The sequence below is a fragment of the Mya arenaria genome, chromosome 6 (genome assembly GCF_026914265.1).
Source record: "Mya arenaria isolate MELC-2E11 chromosome 6, ASM2691426v1".
NCBI classification, from domain to species: domain Eukaryota; kingdom Metazoa; phylum Mollusca; class Bivalvia; order Myida; family Myidae; genus Mya; species Mya arenaria.
The window spans coordinates 69,039,442-69,059,425 of record NC_069127.1 but is presented as its reverse complement, the minus strand read 5'-3'; the positions used below and the strand labels follow the sequence as shown (position 1 = coordinate 69,059,425).

At 34.2% G+C, this 19,984-nt stretch overlaps 2 protein-coding genes across 2 annotated transcripts; both read left to right on the top strand.

Annotated features, from left to right (window-relative positions):
- Positions 1–1,258: 1,258 nt before the first annotated feature.
- On the top strand, positions 1,259–6,597 carry LOC128238003 (carcinoembryonic antigen-related cell adhesion molecule 5-like). Its single transcript, XM_052953575.1, has 4 exons — positions 1,259–1,667; positions 4,343–4,675; positions 5,335–5,625; positions 6,428–6,597. Exons 1-4 carry the CDS (start codon positions 1,259–1,261, stop codon positions 6,595–6,597), a joined length of 1,203 nt encoding a protein of 400 aa, XP_052809535.1.
- Positions 5,343–19,943, top strand: LOC128239256 (nephrin-like). Its single transcript, XM_052955820.1, has 14 exons — positions 5,343–5,625; positions 6,428–6,721; positions 7,356–7,649; positions 8,473–8,772; positions 9,404–9,694; positions 10,343–10,621; positions 11,216–11,530; positions 12,655–12,963; positions 13,716–13,865; positions 15,563–15,584; positions 17,464–17,552; positions 17,906–17,921; positions 18,681–18,760; positions 19,080–19,943. The coding sequence occupies exons 3-14, from the start codon at positions 7,583–7,585 to the stop codon at positions 19,133–19,135; spliced, it is 1,974 nt and encodes a 657-aa protein (XP_052811780.1). The 5' UTR covers positions 5,343–5,625; positions 6,428–6,721; positions 7,356–7,582; the 3' UTR covers positions 19,136–19,943.
- The last annotated feature ends 41 nt before the right edge of the window (positions 19,944–19,984 follow it).

Genomic DNA, 19,984 nt, shown 5'->3' with positions numbered 1-19,984 from the left:
CTAAAATTATCCAGTTTACATTGCGTAACTAACTCCATTCAGCCCAAAAGAGCTATTTTTGGACTTCTGAAATGAGTTGTGCATGTTCATTGTCAAACAATTATCAGTGTGATTATTCTCGTTTGTATTAGATAATGACTTTCTCGTTGATATAAAAATGTTAAAACGAAAGATTAGTTAAAGATCGATGCTGTAATGAGTTTCATAAGTATGCTGGTGTTTCTTAAAAACAAAGTTGTTTCATTTTCATAGACTTTGACTCATTGTCTTGAAATACATTAAAACTAGCTTTAACGATGTATTAAAGATTTTTAAATGTACACAGATTACCAGTTATGGGTATTCTCAAGCGTAGCTAGGTTCATAATTCTGAATTTGATTGTTGTGGAGTTATACATAATGGATATGTTACCTGTGACAATGCCCAACGAACAAATAAAACTTTTTCTAAATAGATACAAATAAAGGTGTGTAGATGTAGTTGCAGTAGCCGTAGAAGTAGTAGCAGCAACAGCAGCAGCAGCAGCAGATGCAGTAGCAGTAGAAGAAGCAGTAGTAGCCGTAGTCGTTGGAGTATAAGTAGTAGTAGAAGTAGCAATGGTAGTAGTTGTAGTGGTTGTAGTAGTAGTAGTAGTAGTAGTAGTAGTAGTAGTAGTAGTAGTAGTAGTAGTAGTAGTAGTAGTAGTAGTAGTAGTAGTAGTAGTAGAAGTAGTAGTAGTAGTAGTAGTAGTAGTAGTAGTAGTAGTAGTAGTAGTAGTAGTAGTAGTAGTAGTAGTAGTAGTAGTAGTAGCAGCAGCAGCAGCAGCAGCAGCAGCAGCAGCAGTAATAGTAGTAGTAGTAGTAGTAGTAGTAGTAGTAGTAGTAGTAGTAGTAGTAGTAGTAGTAGTAGTAGTAGTAGCAGCAGCAGCAGCAGCAGCAGCAGCAGCAGCAGCAGCAGCAGCAGCAGCAGCAGTAGCAGTAGCAGTAGTAGTAGTAGCAGTAGTTGTAGTAGTAGAAGTAGAGCAGCAGCAGCAGTAGTGGTGATTGTAGTAGTAGGATGTTTAAAAGTATAAGCTTTGTCATAAAAAAAACTTTACTGCATATGATTATGTGATAGCAAAAATTACATGTATCTGGTTTTTGAAAATGCATAGCCATATCTCGTAGCATTAATACCACATATATAATACGTATTTAAGTGCAAAGAAATATGTCAGCAGAGAAGTACGATTCATATCGTATTACAATTATAAAGTTACAAAAACAAATTTACTTGACGATGTTCTTATACCATTTCACAGCTACTTCGTTTACCATCTCGGGTAACAGCACGGGAACTGACGGGGCATCAGTGTCTCAGGGCGACAACTTACAGATGATTTGTTTCTCGTCAAGAAATGATATTCTTCTTGTAGACTGGTACAACAAACCACGCGACAATAATTACTTCCCAACATCACCTACAGTAGTAATGAAACTGGATGCTAATGGAACATGTCTCTTTCACCCGTCTTACCTAGTTCCTACCAACATGAACTGCGGCTGTGTAAGCATATCTAATTACACGTGTACTCTCATCAGTGTGGAGACGGACATGAAGGGCGATATGTGGAGGTGTAAATTTGCATACGGCACTCAAGCGTCGTCGACGTTAGCGTATACCAATGAATTGACTATTGATTTGACAGGTAAGAAGTATTTCATCAACAGCATTATAGTTGAATAAAAGTAGAATCTATCTTAAACTGACACCTACAATCAAATGTTATTCTTGATGCGATGAAAGATCACATACAATACCGGTTTCAGAGTGAGTTTGCCGTACATGTTTTTTGTTGAAGTATATAATATAGTTATATAAAAATGTATGAAAACAATACTTATTCATCATGCATTACAAAATATATTTTTTAAAAAGCCATTCTCAATTTTAAATTGATGTAATTTCAGTTTTACAGTGGCCCTGACTCACAAAAAATGACGCCATATTTGGAGTTAAAAGATTTTATGATCATAATTATTACAATCGATGACATTTCAAGGTTTATTATATGAAATAAAAAATGTAATTTTTTTTTTTTAAAAAGAATGGTTAATAAAATAATAAATATAATAATATTATGTTTGTAGGTTAAGACATATAACAATACGTATAACATTCATAAGACATTAAACACTTTGTATGACATAAACATATGCATTAAAAATAAGAAACAGAACATTAATAAGCAATAGTACTAACTAGTTTTTACTCAATAGGTGTTTTCGAAATTTAATGACACATGTTGTTAATTTAACTCTTTTAATACAACGTAAGATTATGTTATTCGAAATACTAAATCAACACTAGTCGGCCATTATCTTATCGCGCATTTAATTTTAAATATTACATGTTTTTAAAGTTTGCCTTTATATCTATAGAACACGTCATCCGTGTAGATAGCATTGACACTATTCACGCTTTTGCAATATGCGCAAAAGAGGGCAGAATTTCAATGCCATATATGATATATATATGTATTTAGAAATGGGACACGGGATTTATTTCCCAGGTCGAACTGTCTTCGTGCGCCTGTTTGGGTGACGATCATGTAATACAACGATTTAAACTACATCGCTTAAATTTTCGATACAAACAAAATACACTTACTCATACAAATTTTAATTGACAATTTCAACTTTTATATAGATTATGTCGCAAAGCTTCAGTGTCCTACGAAACAGGAATCGTAAGCAGATAAGAATAATAAAACCAAAGTATGCATATATACACCAAGAAATGGTTGAACAATTCAGTGGTTGTGTTTTAAATAAAAAAAAAACAATACTAAACATGTTTTCGACTCGTGAAAAGAGTGCGCAATCAAAAGCATGTAGTATTGTAGTTGAACCGTTACAAAAAAAATAGTACACAACGATACCTATTCATCAATATGTGAGATTGTTTAAAGGTATGCTTTAAAAAGTACGAGAGTTTAACAAGTGAAAAGCTTTAAGTCGGCGGACTGAAAATAAAAGAAAACACATGCATGTAAAAATCATAAAAAAAAGAATTTACTATTTTCGATACAATGTTAAGTATACATATGTTCGACATTATTATTGTTGATAATACTGTTACATTTGTATTTATTTTTGTGCACACACTTAGCTGGTCTGAGTAAATAAAACGGGGATAAAAATAACTATACATTTGGAGGGAGTTATTTCAAAACTCCCTTTGTCGCAGCTCGACAAGGGAGATTACTGCGTCGAAGTTAGAAAAACATAATGGAAATTGTTAAAGTACCGTGTAACCTTTATATATGTGGGGGAAAGTTGGTATTTGAAATCAATGTTTTCAAAATCAACATTCAGGGCCGTTATGATTTAAGACTTCGTTATCAATTGAAGTATACATTTTATACACACTGTACATTACATTTTATCGTGCAACGTGGAAAATATCAAAAACAGTCTTCTGCAATTTATGAACTGATCCGTAAGTTAAAGCTACATTTGGGACAATATGAAATATAGTCCGCGCCCACTAAAGGAGGGTGTCGACTTATAATGCCTCACCAAATTATTTTTTGGTCTACGGTTTGTAGGGTTTATAATGAAATGAGCGAGCGACTAAAATATAAATAAGAATGTGTTTTTACTCATAAAAACCCAAAGCAATCAAAGGTTGAAACAGTTAATGAGAGCGCTCAATGAATTGCATTTTTAACCGTTTTAAAAAAAATCTTGCTCATGATAAATGGCTATTTATTTCCCTATTTTAGCGGTAAGTGCATGTCTTTATAGAGGCATCTTCAAAGAATTTAGAGGCCGATGTTCATTCCGCTTCTTGATTCAATTTTTGAATTTCATATCACTGTAACTTTGTAAAGTAAATCACACAAGTGAAAGTAGTCTTCAAGAGTATTGCGTTTGACAAAATCATTGTTCCTTTTTGATACTGATCGCTATTTGTGAGCCGAATTTAGTCCGAAATTATTTTGTACTTTTTAATTTAGGATCTTAAATGACCTTTTACCATCATTCAATTGAAGGAAACGTTTTTATCTAATATGATAAACATTTGTTAACGTCGTTTAAAACAGTTCGATTTTTCAGTTTTATAGATTATTTCAGGCAATAAAGCCGCATTTCGGTACCACGATTGATCGTTATGAATTACAGACAGGACTCTTACTGAATCTGCGTTATAACATTAGACAGTTGGATCATGCTCTATCTTTTACTTAGTCACTTATGAGATGTGCAGTTTCATTCAACTTTGTTAATACGATTACTAGTATTACCCAGGATAGTGTTTTAACATCGTTTCTTGGTTATTGTATAGCTGCTTATACACGTTTTGCATGTTTTGTTTCAGTTGGCATTACGTCGACACTAATATCCTCTCCAATCGACAACCCCGTGTCCGTTATAGTAAACACAGAAGGCACATTCCAGTGTCAGACGTCCCCTGGAAACCCTGTAGCCTCTGTCGTTTGGTACAAAGACAACAAAACCACTTCTACAGCAGACGACATACAAATAACCTCTGGAACAAGTACATCATCAACACCGGACGGGGATCTGATCGTGACGCATGGGACCCTCACTTTACAGGTACAGAGAGATGACCAGGACTTGGGTGTGTACTGCCGTGCAAGAAACATGGAACAGTGGTTCACTTCCGGAACAAAGATGATAAATGTTCTATGTAAGATGATAGTAAACAATGATAAGCTGTAAGCCATATTTGTTAATGTTTTCGGGGCTTAGTGAAAGCAATTTGAAGGTCGGTCGAAGTAAAGCACAATATGCATAGCTAAATAATATCGAAAGAGCAGTGGCTAGGAAAAGTAAAAGGTTGAGCTAAATACATTTATGCGAATCACGATTGCAACTGTAGTTCACTAGCAGTATAAATATCGTTGTAAGAAATTCGTTACATATTATTTAAAAGAAACATACCAGTGTTAGACATGCAACTGATAAATCATACCTTGGATGCTAGAACAAGGCATATGTTCATTAAAAGTATTAATCTAATACATTCGTATGAAGACAAAATAGTCTGTTTTAAACAAGGTTCACGTACATGATTATTTGCACCCGGCGCAATATAAAAAAGGCAATTCTCGGTCAATCGAAAGATATATGTTAGACCCCATGAAATGATATGATCTTTGTTCATGAGCACGATCACTTGTGTATTGCAAAACCGATTTGTAGCACAGACGTTTGAACTATGAACGTCGTTGAAGCAGTGCCACTTCATTCATCGTTCATCAGACTGTAATAAATCGTGTTTTTACGGCATTGCGATCAATACGCAAGATAGTGACATATGAACTGATGATTTTGTATTATTTTCAGACGGCCCTGATCCTCCTGTGTGCAAAGCCAACAACGTCAATGTTTCACCATCGTTGATTGTCATTATTGGCAGCATGTTCTCAATATCCTGTACGGCTGACAGTAATCCACTGCCGACCACATATCTACTATCTGGACCAGATGGGATTAACCTACCGTTGAGCTTTACTGGCATAACGAGGACACAGGCAGGATCGTACACCGTTGAGGCCAGGAACAGTATGTCCGCAACTGGGAGTGGTAGTCCGGTTACAGCCCGAAACTTGACGTCCTTTACCATAGATGTATTGTGTAAGTATTATAAAAAGTATTACAAAGGGTTGTTTGAATACGAGTGTTTATTATAAACATTTGCTAATGGAAAGCTTATTGCCTAGTATATTCAGTAGTTTTTACTATTTATTATTACTTTTTTAGTGTTCGAATTACATTTTTAAAATGATTCGCAAAATAACTTATTTTTTTTTTTTAAATATAATTTTCTTATGGATTCACTGGAAAATAATGAAAACACAAAATGTTCGCTTAATAATTTCAAAATTCGGCGTTTCTTAAATTGTCCAGTAAGGCTTGAATGATTTATCAAATTCATAACATGAAACAATAAAGACTCTAATATAGTGAGACTTCAAAAATGCAACGCATGTAAAATGAGTAATGATAATTTGAATAGCAAATCTTATCTTAAAAAGCGCAACATTTATATCAGACACATTAAGCGTTATACATTTTTTTAATGTAAAGTCTTACCTACACTAACATGTAGGTGAAATACTACTCAATAATAATGTCAGACATCAAAAACATACTTGATATAGTTTGGCTTGTGAGGTTTAAAGTCACAAAATTACGATATTCCGATGATAAAACAGCAAAGGGGTGATTTCATGATTATAGTATGGTTGTGAGATTATTTGTAAATTACATTTTATATGGCATACATTTGATCAAGCAAATATTTAACCAGAAAAGCTTAGTCCGAAATACGACGTCGATCACTGCACGAAGTGAATAACGCTTCCTACATTCGAATAAAGTTTTCTTTGCAATTGTTGCATGCTGCTGATGCAAGTAAAATTTGTTTTTAATTCAGACTTGCCCTGGATGCCAACAATACGTGTGGATGGTAGTACCGTAAAGGGTATGGTGAATATCATCGAAGGCAACAGCAAGGTGTTCAACTGCAGCACTGACAGCAACCCGGCCAGCAGCTACAGCTGGACGTACCCACGTGGATCCACGGCTAACAGAGCATTGCAATAAACGAATGTCCTACCTGACATCGACGACGGGGACTACACGTGCAAGGTTCAAAACAAATTGGTACCTTCTTTCGGCAGTTTCCAGAATGGGGAGAATAGAACAACTATTACGATCAATGTCCTGTGTAAGTACGTTATTTTGTTTGTATAAACGTTTCACAATGTACAAGCAAATATTTCACAATGCTGTCAATTACATTTTTGCGTAAATATGTTGCAAACATTAACTTCTTCCAGTGCTTTTTTAACTAGAAATGCAGGCTGCTCTTATAACATTTTGAGAATCGTTAATTTAATTTGTTTTTAATTAAAAAAGGAGTTATTAAATGCAAACGATCTTATAGAAGAAAACCTAGTACAAATTAACGTGTAAAACTAGACGGACTTAGAATAGTATTGTTTTGGATAGTGTTGCAATAATGCAAATGGGAAATAAGAAAAAAAAGACACTGGATATTAACAGATTCAAAGCGTTTGCAAAAAACAACGAAACTTTCACGCAATATGCTCGAAAAGGTACGACAATGATCAAAAGAAAATTAGCAACAAATGGAAATAATTCCGACATTCAAATATATCGCACCGAATTGTAAAACGCAATACACGACTTATATTTAATATTGTTTTTAAGTTAATACGCTTAGGTTATGTTGGTTATATATGCACATTTTCGCGTTAAGTTACGTTTTTCGAACGCAGGCCATGCGGGTTCAGTTCCTTGTTGAATTTCAAGTACATAAACTGTGTTTTTAATACCAGATCCACCTCTCTTACCTATATTCAAATACGGGACTTCCGGAGGCCCGGACATTTCCGACAACACTATCGCCATTGTAGGGGGACTAGGTGCTACAGTTGCCTGTGTAGCGCACTCCAAGCCTGCTCCTTCTATCTACGTTTGGTCTGTTACACAGACAAATAGCCAGCTGTTGTCACTAAGTACTTTCAGTGTTAACACCACGGTCCAGTGCACTGCCTCTAACACAATGACAGAAACAAACGGGATCCCAGAAACCCGAACCAATGTATCCCCGCTGCAAATCGTAGTGTGGCGTATGTATCTCTTTTTCCATACGTAAGCATCAATAACCTTTGCCTGATTACTGTTCAAACTTTGCAGATGGGTGAATTTATCTAATAAGTTATCTTCATCTTGATGCACATGTTTCCGCTACTTAAAGTTAATGGAAGTCTTAATTTCTATAAGTATTAACATATTATTAAATATACATGTATACTTAGCACATTAGAAATTTATGATTGTAACACTGATAAAATCTTATTTTCTTACAGTTGATCAACTCTTTATTGCATACACATATGTTGCAACAGATGTGCGTTTTATTCCTGCTAAATATCAAACCTGAAAATTAAGTCAAACAATGAATTTTTGAAAAGTTTATTTGAAAAAACTGCATCATAATGTTGATCTCCGTATGTCTGTACTCACATACGTGCTTTACCTTTTAGGTTGTTGAAGAATACATGTAGATAATTGTTAATATTTGCATTTAAGTTCTACCATTTGTAAGATACCCGAACCGCACTTCCTCGTCAATCAGCTTAACAATAGATGATCGAAGTGTCATTTGGCACCAATGAAACGATCAATTTACCGGTTAAAGTGAATGCAATGCAAACTTTGCATCCCCACTTCTTCACTATTAAGGTTCACTGAAAACAATAAAGTATACGCCAAATCACTGATGTCAGCAATTGGTTTCTTTGTTATATTGCTACCAGGCTATGAAGTTTACACTTGTGTCAAAATTCATCGTTGATTTGGCGAAGTTTATTTAAAAACATTAGATTGCTTTTCAAAAATTCAGAAATTATGTATATTACTAAACTGGTCTCTGGTTTTACATTAATGTAGAAACTCCACAAGATATAACATTGAGATACCACTACGATAAAACCGGATATATGACGGTAAAAAACAGTATAAAAGTACTGGCCGGAGATGCCTTTTGGTTATCATGCTCGGTTGTCAGTTCCCCTCCATCAATCTATACATGGACTGGTCAAACTGCATCACCGTCGGGCATCTACAATATTACTGGCGGTCTTTCCACCAGCCAGCAAGCGTCCTGCTTGGCAGAAAACTTTATGCAGACGACCTTCAATGGAACAGTGCACGGGATGCAGTCAGCAGATCTCCACGTTGATGTTTTGTGTAAGGATTAGTTTTTATACTCGTTTTAGGATATTTGTATTTCTATTCTATTAGATGTTGATTCATTTTAATCCTTTTTCATTTGTATATGTTGTTATTCTGCAACGAACACATTTGTGTAATGTGACGATGAGCTGTTAATATTTAGGCAAAAAAAAGATTCTGTTGATTTCTGATGAATTTTCATGATACTTTTTTAAATGATGCGGCGCTTTGCATGTTTACAGAGTATTATTAGTAATTTACATTAAACGAAACATAAAAATTACCACTGCATGACATAATTAAGATTCCATTTCATGACAATCAATTGCTTATTATCTGACCTAATTTTTTTGCATAGTGACAATTTCATATGTTTTACTAAAGGACCGATGTTTTAACTTTATAAAAACGTACGCCTTCAAAGATGTGTGTTGTACGAGTTTCTGGTGAAATAAAATAATTTAAACTGTCTAACATATTTCTAAAGCCTGTTTTTTTATACACGATGTTTTTCAATATGACACGTCTGAACTCAAATATATACTAAACAATTTCTATATTTTGATCAGGGTCGAATACAGACATTTTGAGAAAATAAGTAAGTTCTTTGTGTTCATTAAGCTGTTGTTGTTTTAAATTTCGTCAGATGGTCCCAAAACAAAGATCTTACAAGACCTCAGCTTAGTTAGAGGAGATATGTTAGTTTTTCCTTGCTTGTATGCGCCCGGTAACCCTCCCGCTGTGTCATTTGAGTGGACAAGGTCCGGAACCAGCGCCTCCTGGGTAAAACAGAACACACAAAACTTGACAATCGAATATGTTCAGCGCAGTGATGAGGCCAGTTATACGTGTAAGGTGTCTAGTGTTCTTCGGCCAACGTTGACATCAGCGACGACTGTACAGTACGATACTGCAACATTTCATCTAGATGTACTTTGTAAGTGTATTACAATTTAGTCATTATTGCCACATGATATAAGCATACGCTTTTTAAGGGTTATTACCTATCAAACTGGTGCTTGCCTCACATTTTCATTTGAACGTTTGTTTAGTTAATGTTGTTGCATTTTTTTTAAACATATGAATATTTTCAAGTGAAGGGAAATATCTCTTAAACCAAGTTCGTTTCGAGTACTAATGCCACAGTCATAATACTAATTTCGTGTTTGACAAGTAAATAAAATTACACTAACTTAAGCGAATGCTTAATCCGTTATTAGTAAACGCAGTTTGTTTTCGATTTATTTACCGGTTTACTTGACGTTTCTTATTCCTTTATTGTGTGAATACTAAAACGCCGAAACAACTTAATAATTTTTTTAGATGCAGGTATGCTTGCTTGCATGTAATGTGTTGTGTTAGAGTAACAAATACCAAACTATGGAACTACATCCATGTAGATCACACTACGACCAATTGTTCATTAAGTAAACATTGAGAAAGCATTAGTCAAAATAGACTGGTATTATGATACATTATTAACATACAGAAACAAAACCTAATTGTAATAACAGATATCGGTTATTAACAGTTTATACACGTGTTCAGTCCTCATATTATTTGAAAGACGTTGTTTTTATTTCAGATGGGGCCGAAAATTTGATATTGCAACTCAACAACGAGTCCCATTTATCTGTAGAAATTGAGGAACATTCAACCAACCATATGCGATGCTCGCTAGAAAGTGACCCCGGCTCTTATATGGTCATTTCCAAGGACGGTACACAAGTAATTGCACGAAATGAAATACATCAACTGATATATGACATACGTGCTGAATGTTCGGACAAGGGAGTTTATACGTGTTTCGGATACAATCGATATGGGGCGGCCAATAACGCGTCAATTCAATTATTTGTAAAATGTAAGTGTTTTATGTAAATAACTTGTGTGTAGATAGGTGCTGCCAAATGTATATCAGGTCAAGTTCTATTGAACCTCACAACTATCAAGTTGTTTTGTGTCATGCGGAGTAATGAAGCCTTAAAAAGGACATTTACCCTCACAAATGGATGTGGTGTACATCAAATGCAAATACATTCTCTAGGCTATGTGCATGTCACCTCGGTTTCGAAGAAAAGAGTCAAAGTTCTGTCAAAGCCTTGGTATCATTGTCGACGTCGTTATGCTAATACTTCAACCTTGGCATTAACTCAAAAACCTTTCAAATAAAGGTTGAAACACATGTTGGCACAGACTATAAGCTTTCGCATAAAATGCCAATAAGTGTGACTTTAATTGTTGTTCATGTCTTTTTTTCGACAATAAACAACAGGCGACCGTTGTGTTTATATTCATTATGCATGAGACCTATGGACTTTGTGAATGAGTATCCAGTTTTATCAATGCAATCTTATGGTGCAGGAGGCATAGAATACAATCTCAATGCTTTGGGAATCTCACTCACGGGTAATTCAGCGGAAATGTCTGTCTTAACAAATTAACCTTGTTCTTTAAGGTTCGGCAAGGCGACCACCTGAGGTTAATGTTAAACTCATTTACAACGCCCGCCAACATGAGAATGCAACTCTAGTCTACCAAATAGTCGCCTACCCTGAGCCGAAACCATCACAATTTGTGTGGAAGCGATGTATGAATACCAGTTGTGCACCTTTGCCAAATGACATAAAGAAATTTAAAATTGACACAGAAGGTCTATCAAGTAACTTAACGGTGCTGGACGTTCAGATCGAAGATTACATAATTTATCAATTGTCAGTGTTTAACGGAGTTGGTGATTCACTAGTCGAACGGTTTCACCTTAGGCCTACAGGTATCATAAACATGTATATAATGTGTATCATAAAGTATGAATTAAATATAATGTGAACGTACAAACTAGTATGTCTTTAAGTCAGTAACATGTAAATAAAAAGCTGAAGTTTCATTATGCCATCAAATTTTTTCCTGTGTTTTCGCTTAATGTCATATGTTGATAGTGACACAATAGTTGTAAATGTTCGTACATAGATATGTATATATAGGAATTGCTTTCTGGGTGTCAAAGAAACATGAAATGAAGTAAGCTCATTTCTGGACACGGGACTGGTGTTTTGGTAAATTGGAGTCGAGTTCAAGGTCGCTGATATGGAAAGGCAACACATATATGTTACTTTGACAGTCCAGAAAGGGATAAATTTGTGATGTAACTGGATAGTCCAAAATGATAAACACCATTGTGTTCTTTTTAATATGTCCTTAAATAAAGTGAAGGCTACTTGACCGGTCCTTTTACCTTCCATTGTTTAATTGTTAGTAAACCATATCCATCCTCATTTCGAATAGGGTTCACCAAAGTTTGATGTCATTTAAAATGGTATAATATCAGGATATCAGGACATGTTCGATATTAAGCAAGATTGTGTCATTTATAACCAACGGAGCTATAATTTATATTGGTTGTCTTCAAAAGTGTCTCCTTAAAATTGTTTTAACTTAAAATAAAAGGCATTCCATTGCTGAATCCGTTTTTAATTGAATTATAATTGCATTGAGGTACAAAGACGGAACAATTGTTCTAAAGAACACTGCTCTCTCTCTTTATTTTCGAAAGGCCATGAATTATTTATCTTCAATAAAGTCATTTTAATATTAATATTAAGGCTTCCTTCTCTTCCTAGTACTATAGTTTGGATGTTAGAATCTGTGGAATCGGATAGAAGAATATAGCAGCTCATTTCATTAAAAATATTGCTTCAGAAATCAGTCTTTAACACAAAGTCATTCACTAGCACTGGCGATACAACAAAAGGTTTATTTGTCAGAACAATTTTCTCAAGGGGAACTCCTACAATTCTTTCCCGATTTCTTAAAATAATATGCTCTGAAAAGAAAACGCAAACTTTAACGCGCAATGCTAAAACGTTCATAATACGATTTTTTTTACTTTGATTGCAGGAAAGCCTGATTTACCAACGGACGTTCACATAATTCAGGACACAATAACGGATAGAACTGCTGTTTTGACATGGATCCCAGGAATTGACAATGGCTCTCCACAGGAATTTCATGTTTCTTATAGAAAACTTGTTGATGAAACCAGTTTGGTTAGACTTATAATAAAACATGACTATACGAAAGAGATGTATTACAAAATTGAAAATTTAGAACCTGGAACAAAGTACTTGGTTTCTCTGTTTGCGGCAAATGAAGAGGGATCTACTGCATTGGTGAACGATACTTTTGAAACTCTTGAACGTATTTCTGGTACGTAAATTACCACTTTTGTCCACTGAAAACTAAGATTGCCAATTTGATGTCACTCGGTGTTTAATTTAATAAATACTTAAATATTCAAATGTATGCAAAGATGCAGGCAGGTATAAAAACTATGTCGCAGAAACCAAATTCATTTTTCAAAATTTAGAAGTCCTCTGTATCACTTGTTTACATTCGTGTGCCCTTAACGTAAACTTGAACATACAAGTAGCTATTCAAGAATAATTCAAGAAAATTTTTGTCAAGTCAACATTGAGGCAAGCTCAATTATGCAATGCTCACCGAATGGAGTTAGATACCAATAAAAAGATACTAACAACAACAATACAGTCATGTATCGGTAGCTTTAGCACAGCTTTTGAAAGCTTACTTTGACTGTTTAAAGAGACTGCAATTCTAAAAAAGTCATCCAGGACAAATATCAAGATTTATTTACTATAATTCCAACAGTTTTGAATAAACATGTTTGTAAATAATAATAATAATAATAATAATAATAATAATAATAATAATAATAATAATAATAATAATGATAACAATAATAAAAATAATAATAATAATGAATAAAGTCGAAGCAAAAGTGCCAATTAATCAAGTAGGTACATAGACAGTGATTCGACATATATATATCGATTAAGCTAATATAACATGTAAAAATATTAGTCTTATTACTATTAAAGTAAAATCAACGAAAACCTTTATAGTGTATATATATAAACTATACTGCTTTGTGTTTTTAGATTATCCTGTAAATAATCCGAATACTGGCTCTATTGTTGGAGGGGCTATCGGCGGAACTGTCGGAGCGATCGTTGCCATAGTTGTCATTGTTGTCATTCTCAGACGGCAATATTTACTAAAATGCTACATTTGCCCGAACAAGAAAAGTGGTATGCATATTACTTGATTTTAGTTCAAGTTTCAGTTAATTTAAATTAAACTACTATGTACGTTTTCGTCTGTCGTGTTACTATGTGCATTCGCAAACCGGCCTATCGTTTAATTATATATTATATACATGTTTATGCAAGGTCTTTTGTTGCGTGTATTTCTATTTTCTTTTTTCACCGATTGAATGTATGAACAATGCTTTGAGTCTAAATATCAAGATATTAAGTATTACAACTAAAGCAGTCAATTTACTTACACGTATCAACATTTGCTGTTTTTATCTATTTTAAATAATTAGATTGTACATTGGGGAATATTTTTAATATTTGCTAAAATTAATACAGGTTTTATTTTTCAATGAACCTACATTCAACTTTTAATGAACACATTTGACGATAATTTGAATGTCATAAGCTATTTAAACAGAAGAGTAAGTGTTACATACGTATATCTTTTTAAGATAATGTTTAGATTTTTGGCACTAATATAAGCACACACATTAAAAGTAATATTGCAGCTGAGACAATTTATTGTTGTTGAGCCGGTTTGCGTTCAGCGAGACATATATGTCCGTATGGTTCCGTGTACGTGCGTGCGTGCGAACGTGCTTGTGTGCAAGCGTGAGTGAGTGCGTGCATGCGTTCGTGTGCCTTTCCGTTTTTTCGTCAGTCCGGATTGAAGTCCGGGCTGTATCTGGACAATGCATAATAGAATTTCAAAATACTTGCCATGAAGGTCACCATGATGAGGTGGCGTGTTGCCTAGGTACGAAACCTTAAGATCAAGGTCAAGGATAAAGGTCAAAACAAGAAAATATTATTGTCCTGGCTGTTTCTTGACCCTGCAATATAGGATTCTTGAAAAACGTGCCATGAAGGTTCACCATTATGAGGTGGCGTGTCGTTCACAATATCTAGGTCTTTATATCAGACGTCAAGGTCAAGATTAAGGTCATAGGTTGAAATGATCTTTGTCCGGGCTGTAGATTGACCATGCATTCAAGGATTTCCAAAACACTTGCAAGTAAGGGTCACCATGATGAGGTGGCGTGTCGTGCACAAGATCCAGGACTGTTTCTCAAAGGTCAAGGTTAGAATGTATCTCAAATGGGAAGTTCAGGGTTTAAGGCCAAATGTCGAAACAATTCTTGTTCGGGCATTATCTTGATCTTGCATTGTAGGATTTTCAAATCCCTTGCCCTAGAGGTTTAACATGACAATATTGCATGACTCCTACGCGACCTGTACCTCAAATGCCAAGGTCAAGGTTTAAGGTCAAAGGTTAAATTATCCCAGTCAATGCTGTATCAGGACCATGCATTATATAATTTTCAAAAACACGCCATGCAGGTTCACCATGATGAGACGGCGTGTCACGCACAAGACCCAGATCTGTACCTTTAAGATCAAGGACACACTTAGAGGTGAAATGTCAAAATGAGTTCTGTTTATGAAACTTGTCTGGACTGAGCCTCATCTGGGCTGTATCTTGATCATGTATTATAAGATTTAAAAAAAATGCCGTTGAGGTTCACCATGATGAGGCGTACTTTCGCAGGTTCACGTTTTGTTCAACTCTATGTCATTCGTTGGTTGCAAGTGCATCGAATTGCAATATGTCTGGGTCAAATACCTTTTGAACGGGCTCGACATGTCGTCATTATGCGTCTAGTATTAAACCGTATTCTTTATTTCAGCTGATTCTGATGAGCCTTCCGTGTAAGTGGTTACATTTCTGTAAAAGAAACTAAAATACATTCGTGTGTTTTCAAACCTTTTCTTCTGTAGCATGTATTGACAGTGAACAACTTTTCTAACCTTTCTTCTGTAGCATGTTATGACAGTGAACTACTTCGCATACGTTTTTGCTGTAGCATGTATTTCCAGTGATTTACTTTGCTTACTTCTGCATAATGTTTTGACAGTCAGCTACTTTACTAACCTTTCTTCTGTAGAATGTATTGACAATGAACACTTTTGCTATTTTTTCTTCTGTTGCATGTGTTCACAGTGAACTACTTTGGTAAATTTTCTCCTGTAGAATGTGTTGCCAGTGAATTAGTTTGCTAAATTTTCTTCTGTAGAAGGTATTGCCAGTAAATTAGTTTGCTAAATTTTCGTCTGTAGAATGTATTGCCAGTGAATTAGTTTGCTAAATTTTCGTCTGTTGAATGTATTGCCAGTGAATTAGTTTGCTAAATTTTCTTCCCTATTGACAGTACACTACATTACTTACCTATTTCTACATCATGGATTGAACTATTTTGCTATTGTTTCTTCTTCTTTATGTAGTGACAGTGAACTATTTTGCTATGTTTTTCTTTTCTTTTCTGCATAGATTGATAGTGAACTATTTTCCTACCTGTTTCTCTCCAGCATATATTGGCAGTGAACTATTTGGTATACTTGTTCATTTTTGCATCAATGGCACGACCTAATATATATTCTAGATTTGCATTCCTTACAATTGTAAGTAAATTTGAAGGGCTAAATGATTAAATTTGGGATAGTTTTTGATATGAAATGTATTGACAAATCAATTATAACCTTCAAATTGATTAGGAGGACTAGCTATCGAATATTTGATGTTCCAGAAAACAGTAATCAACATAAGAATTAAGAGGAAATATAACTCCTTTCTTTTTTCAAGATTTTCGCTCCCTTTGTGAAATATCCGTTTTTCTTTTTGAAATCTATTCTGGTGGAGTAAATAAATTTTGCAAAACTTTTTGACATAATTATAAAAAATTCCAACACATGCTTGGAAGGTGAGTTTTTTACATTTAAGGATTCTGACGAAGAAAGCATTTTCCCCGATTTTTTCCTGTACATCACTATGTTTTAATAATAAGCACATTTAAAGGAATAATCCTAACTTGGAAAAGGCTATGTCGTTTTTGGAAATTGAAGAGTTCTTAATGTGGGAAGATTATTTTGGTTATGACAGACTTTTCTCCCTTTATCTTGTCTTATACCGTACCTACCATTTTATTAGTCTGGGTGATAAAACGTATGATTACCTACAATATATGCGATTTTCGCAACGACTGAGTTTCGAATTACTTTAGGTCATATCTATGTCTAATTTCCATTGACTTTATGCACTGTACAGGGCCGTTAGATAAAACACGAAATCCGATTAGCTACATTGTTCTTAGAACCGGTTAAGCCCGTAATCGTATTGAATGCTACTGGAATCACATAAACTCACCTGACACTGTTTTACAATAGTAAATACACTATGAAATTCTGCATTGCAAGGCTGGATTACAATATGGCTTTAAATGAAGCTGAAGTTCTGATTTTGCTAATATAAACATGAACACGTATATTTTAAATGAAAAACAATTTAAGTTTTCCCTTTTAATGAAACTTTACATTCTTATGCTTGAAATATCTATGGCGAAGCAAATCGAACGTAATGCAAATTAACGTGTTTCTATATTTAGTTAACAACAAAAAACACCCAAAAACCCGATTTATTGAATATGACTTCAAATCTGATAATCAATGGTATTGTTTTCCATATTTGAATTGACGACGCATAATTGCCATGCATTAAAATGGAGTGGGAACAGGTTTTTTTGTCATTTTATAGATTTGGTACAAACAACCCCGGATCTAACGCAGCTCAGGCACACGAGGACGGTTCCGTGGCAACAGGCACATCGGTTTACGATGTTCTTAGTTAGTATAAGTTATAATTTTATTGGGTTATTAAAATTTTGTTTAATCTTTGATGATTTTAATCACAAAGTATTGGCACCTATCATAGTAACCACATTGACCGTTACGTTGCGCCAGAATCATTTAATGATGTTTGCATCACTTGGCATTGATTGTTAACAGTACTGTTTATCATTATTTTTCTTGTATTAATAACTTTATGCCACCCTTCTGTTAACAAAGCTTATTCAAAACATGATAGTTCTTGTTAAAGGGTATTTTAAAATAGATACTAAAATATACATTGAATTTGAAATCCTTATATTAACATGTGTGACGAAGGTTATTGCTAATATAATAATCCTATTTTTTAGGAGATGGAGACAAAGGGTAAGATAACAACATGACAATATTACATTACAACTGTAAGAGGTATTAACTTGTAAACATCAGGTATTTATAATATCTTTGAATGTCCAGCAGCCAACTGTGTACAAGTTGAATAGGTTGTCTACAGGTTATCTTTTGGGTTGTTTTCACATTGGTATATTTTGATAGGTAAATAGTAAATATTGGACATTTATTGACCAAACAATACATATTTCAGCTGAACCAATGAATTAATATATTTTAAACAAACGGCTGTTGATGTTTATTTTATTATTTTTATACAGCATATTTATAAAAGATGATATATATCAACTAAATAAAATGGATTTGTTTAGGTGTTTAGCTTTTAAGTATTTAGGAATTAAGGCATTTCGACGCACATCAGTCAAAAATTATAAAACACTATAAAGTAATTTGAATATATTTTCCGAAATAGCACACCAAACGTTTCATTAACGTTCTAAAGGGCATTGTTATATGTCACGGTACATGTATTTATTGTTAGCCGTAAACCAGTTTACCTTAAGAAAGATTTGCATTAAATTATTCATTATCATCGAACATGCTTTAGCTAAATGGCAAATAAGGTTATAAGTATTGTTTACAATCAAGCAAACAAAATATATAAAACTGTATGCGTATCTTAACGGTAAATGCGCATTAGCTTGTAAATCTTCTTAATCAGTTAATTTATTTTGGCGGACCCTAATCATGCAATAAAGCCATTGCAGGTAAGTAACAGTAAACATCATCTTTCAGGTCCGATAATTCGCACGTTTACATGACATTGAATGAGTCAAGTCAAAAGCCACAAGGGAACTACGAAAATGTCAAGAAAGGTATCAACTGTGTGTACATTATTTCAGAAGGTTTTGTGTTACGGCAGTTTTGAGTATTATCTTGATGATTGTTAAACGATCAACACATTATAAAACTATACTAAAATTATAATACCATTATAACAATTATGATGGCAAAATCAAGTTTAATTTTGACTTAATGAAGACAAAGAAGTAATAACACAATACAATGTTATTAAAATGTACGTTCAATTTGATATTATCTTTGTTTTGGTTCAAACACTGAATTCAAAATAAACTTTGTTACACTTCGTATGACTTGACGATGTTTTACTGAATCCTTTGAATGTGTTTGCAGAAGATCCCGTGTACAACAATGCGGTGCAGACGAATCCGGTGCAAACAGTGCTATAAGTGGATACGTGAAAAAGAATCACTGATTGACGATGTGACAATGATATTTTGCGATCCATTATCTCTGCTAGCAAATTATCAAATGCTTTTGTTGTTTCACTCTAGCATATAAACCAGCAATTCATCGACGAAGAAATAATTGGGAAAAGAGAAGAAATAGGTTGTATGGACATAAGAATATCGACAGTGTATGTTGTTGTAAGTAAAATCCACAAAAAGTCATATGAGGAACAAAACATATGATCTGGATTCCGTTCGGACGGCATAGAAAAACATCTAACACATAAGATAATTTTGTGTATCAAGCATTTCAGAACATGCACATGCTGAATCTTGGTTTAAGACCAAACATTTTTTAACTCGTGGTCCGAAAAATCACTTCGTCAATCGAGAAAGTATTGCGTTTTGTAATTCTTATTTTGGAAATCGACAGGTTTTTTTAATACCATATTTACTTCATCTTTATACCACAACTTATTTTAGCAGAAAAATGGCAGGAAGCGTGGAAATTGTAACCACTTTCATGCGGAATAAAGGCAGACACACTTGTCTTGCAAATGCTAGAAGCGGAAGGGTACGTTCTGTTTTGTTCGCGTGCCTTCCTGAGTTCAGCAGAATACTAAAATGTGCACACAATGTATTTTTCTCGTCGTTGGTAACACAAATTTAAATAGATGTTCAAAGCTTATCATTATTTCTAATTCTTTTAAAAAGATATTGAATTAATTGATATATATTTATAAATACACGTTAGACAACCATGATATAATTTGTCAAAATAAACGCGTTAACTTCTCATGTTTCTGTACGCGTGCCGTTGCCACTGTCATTATACCAATGCATAACAGG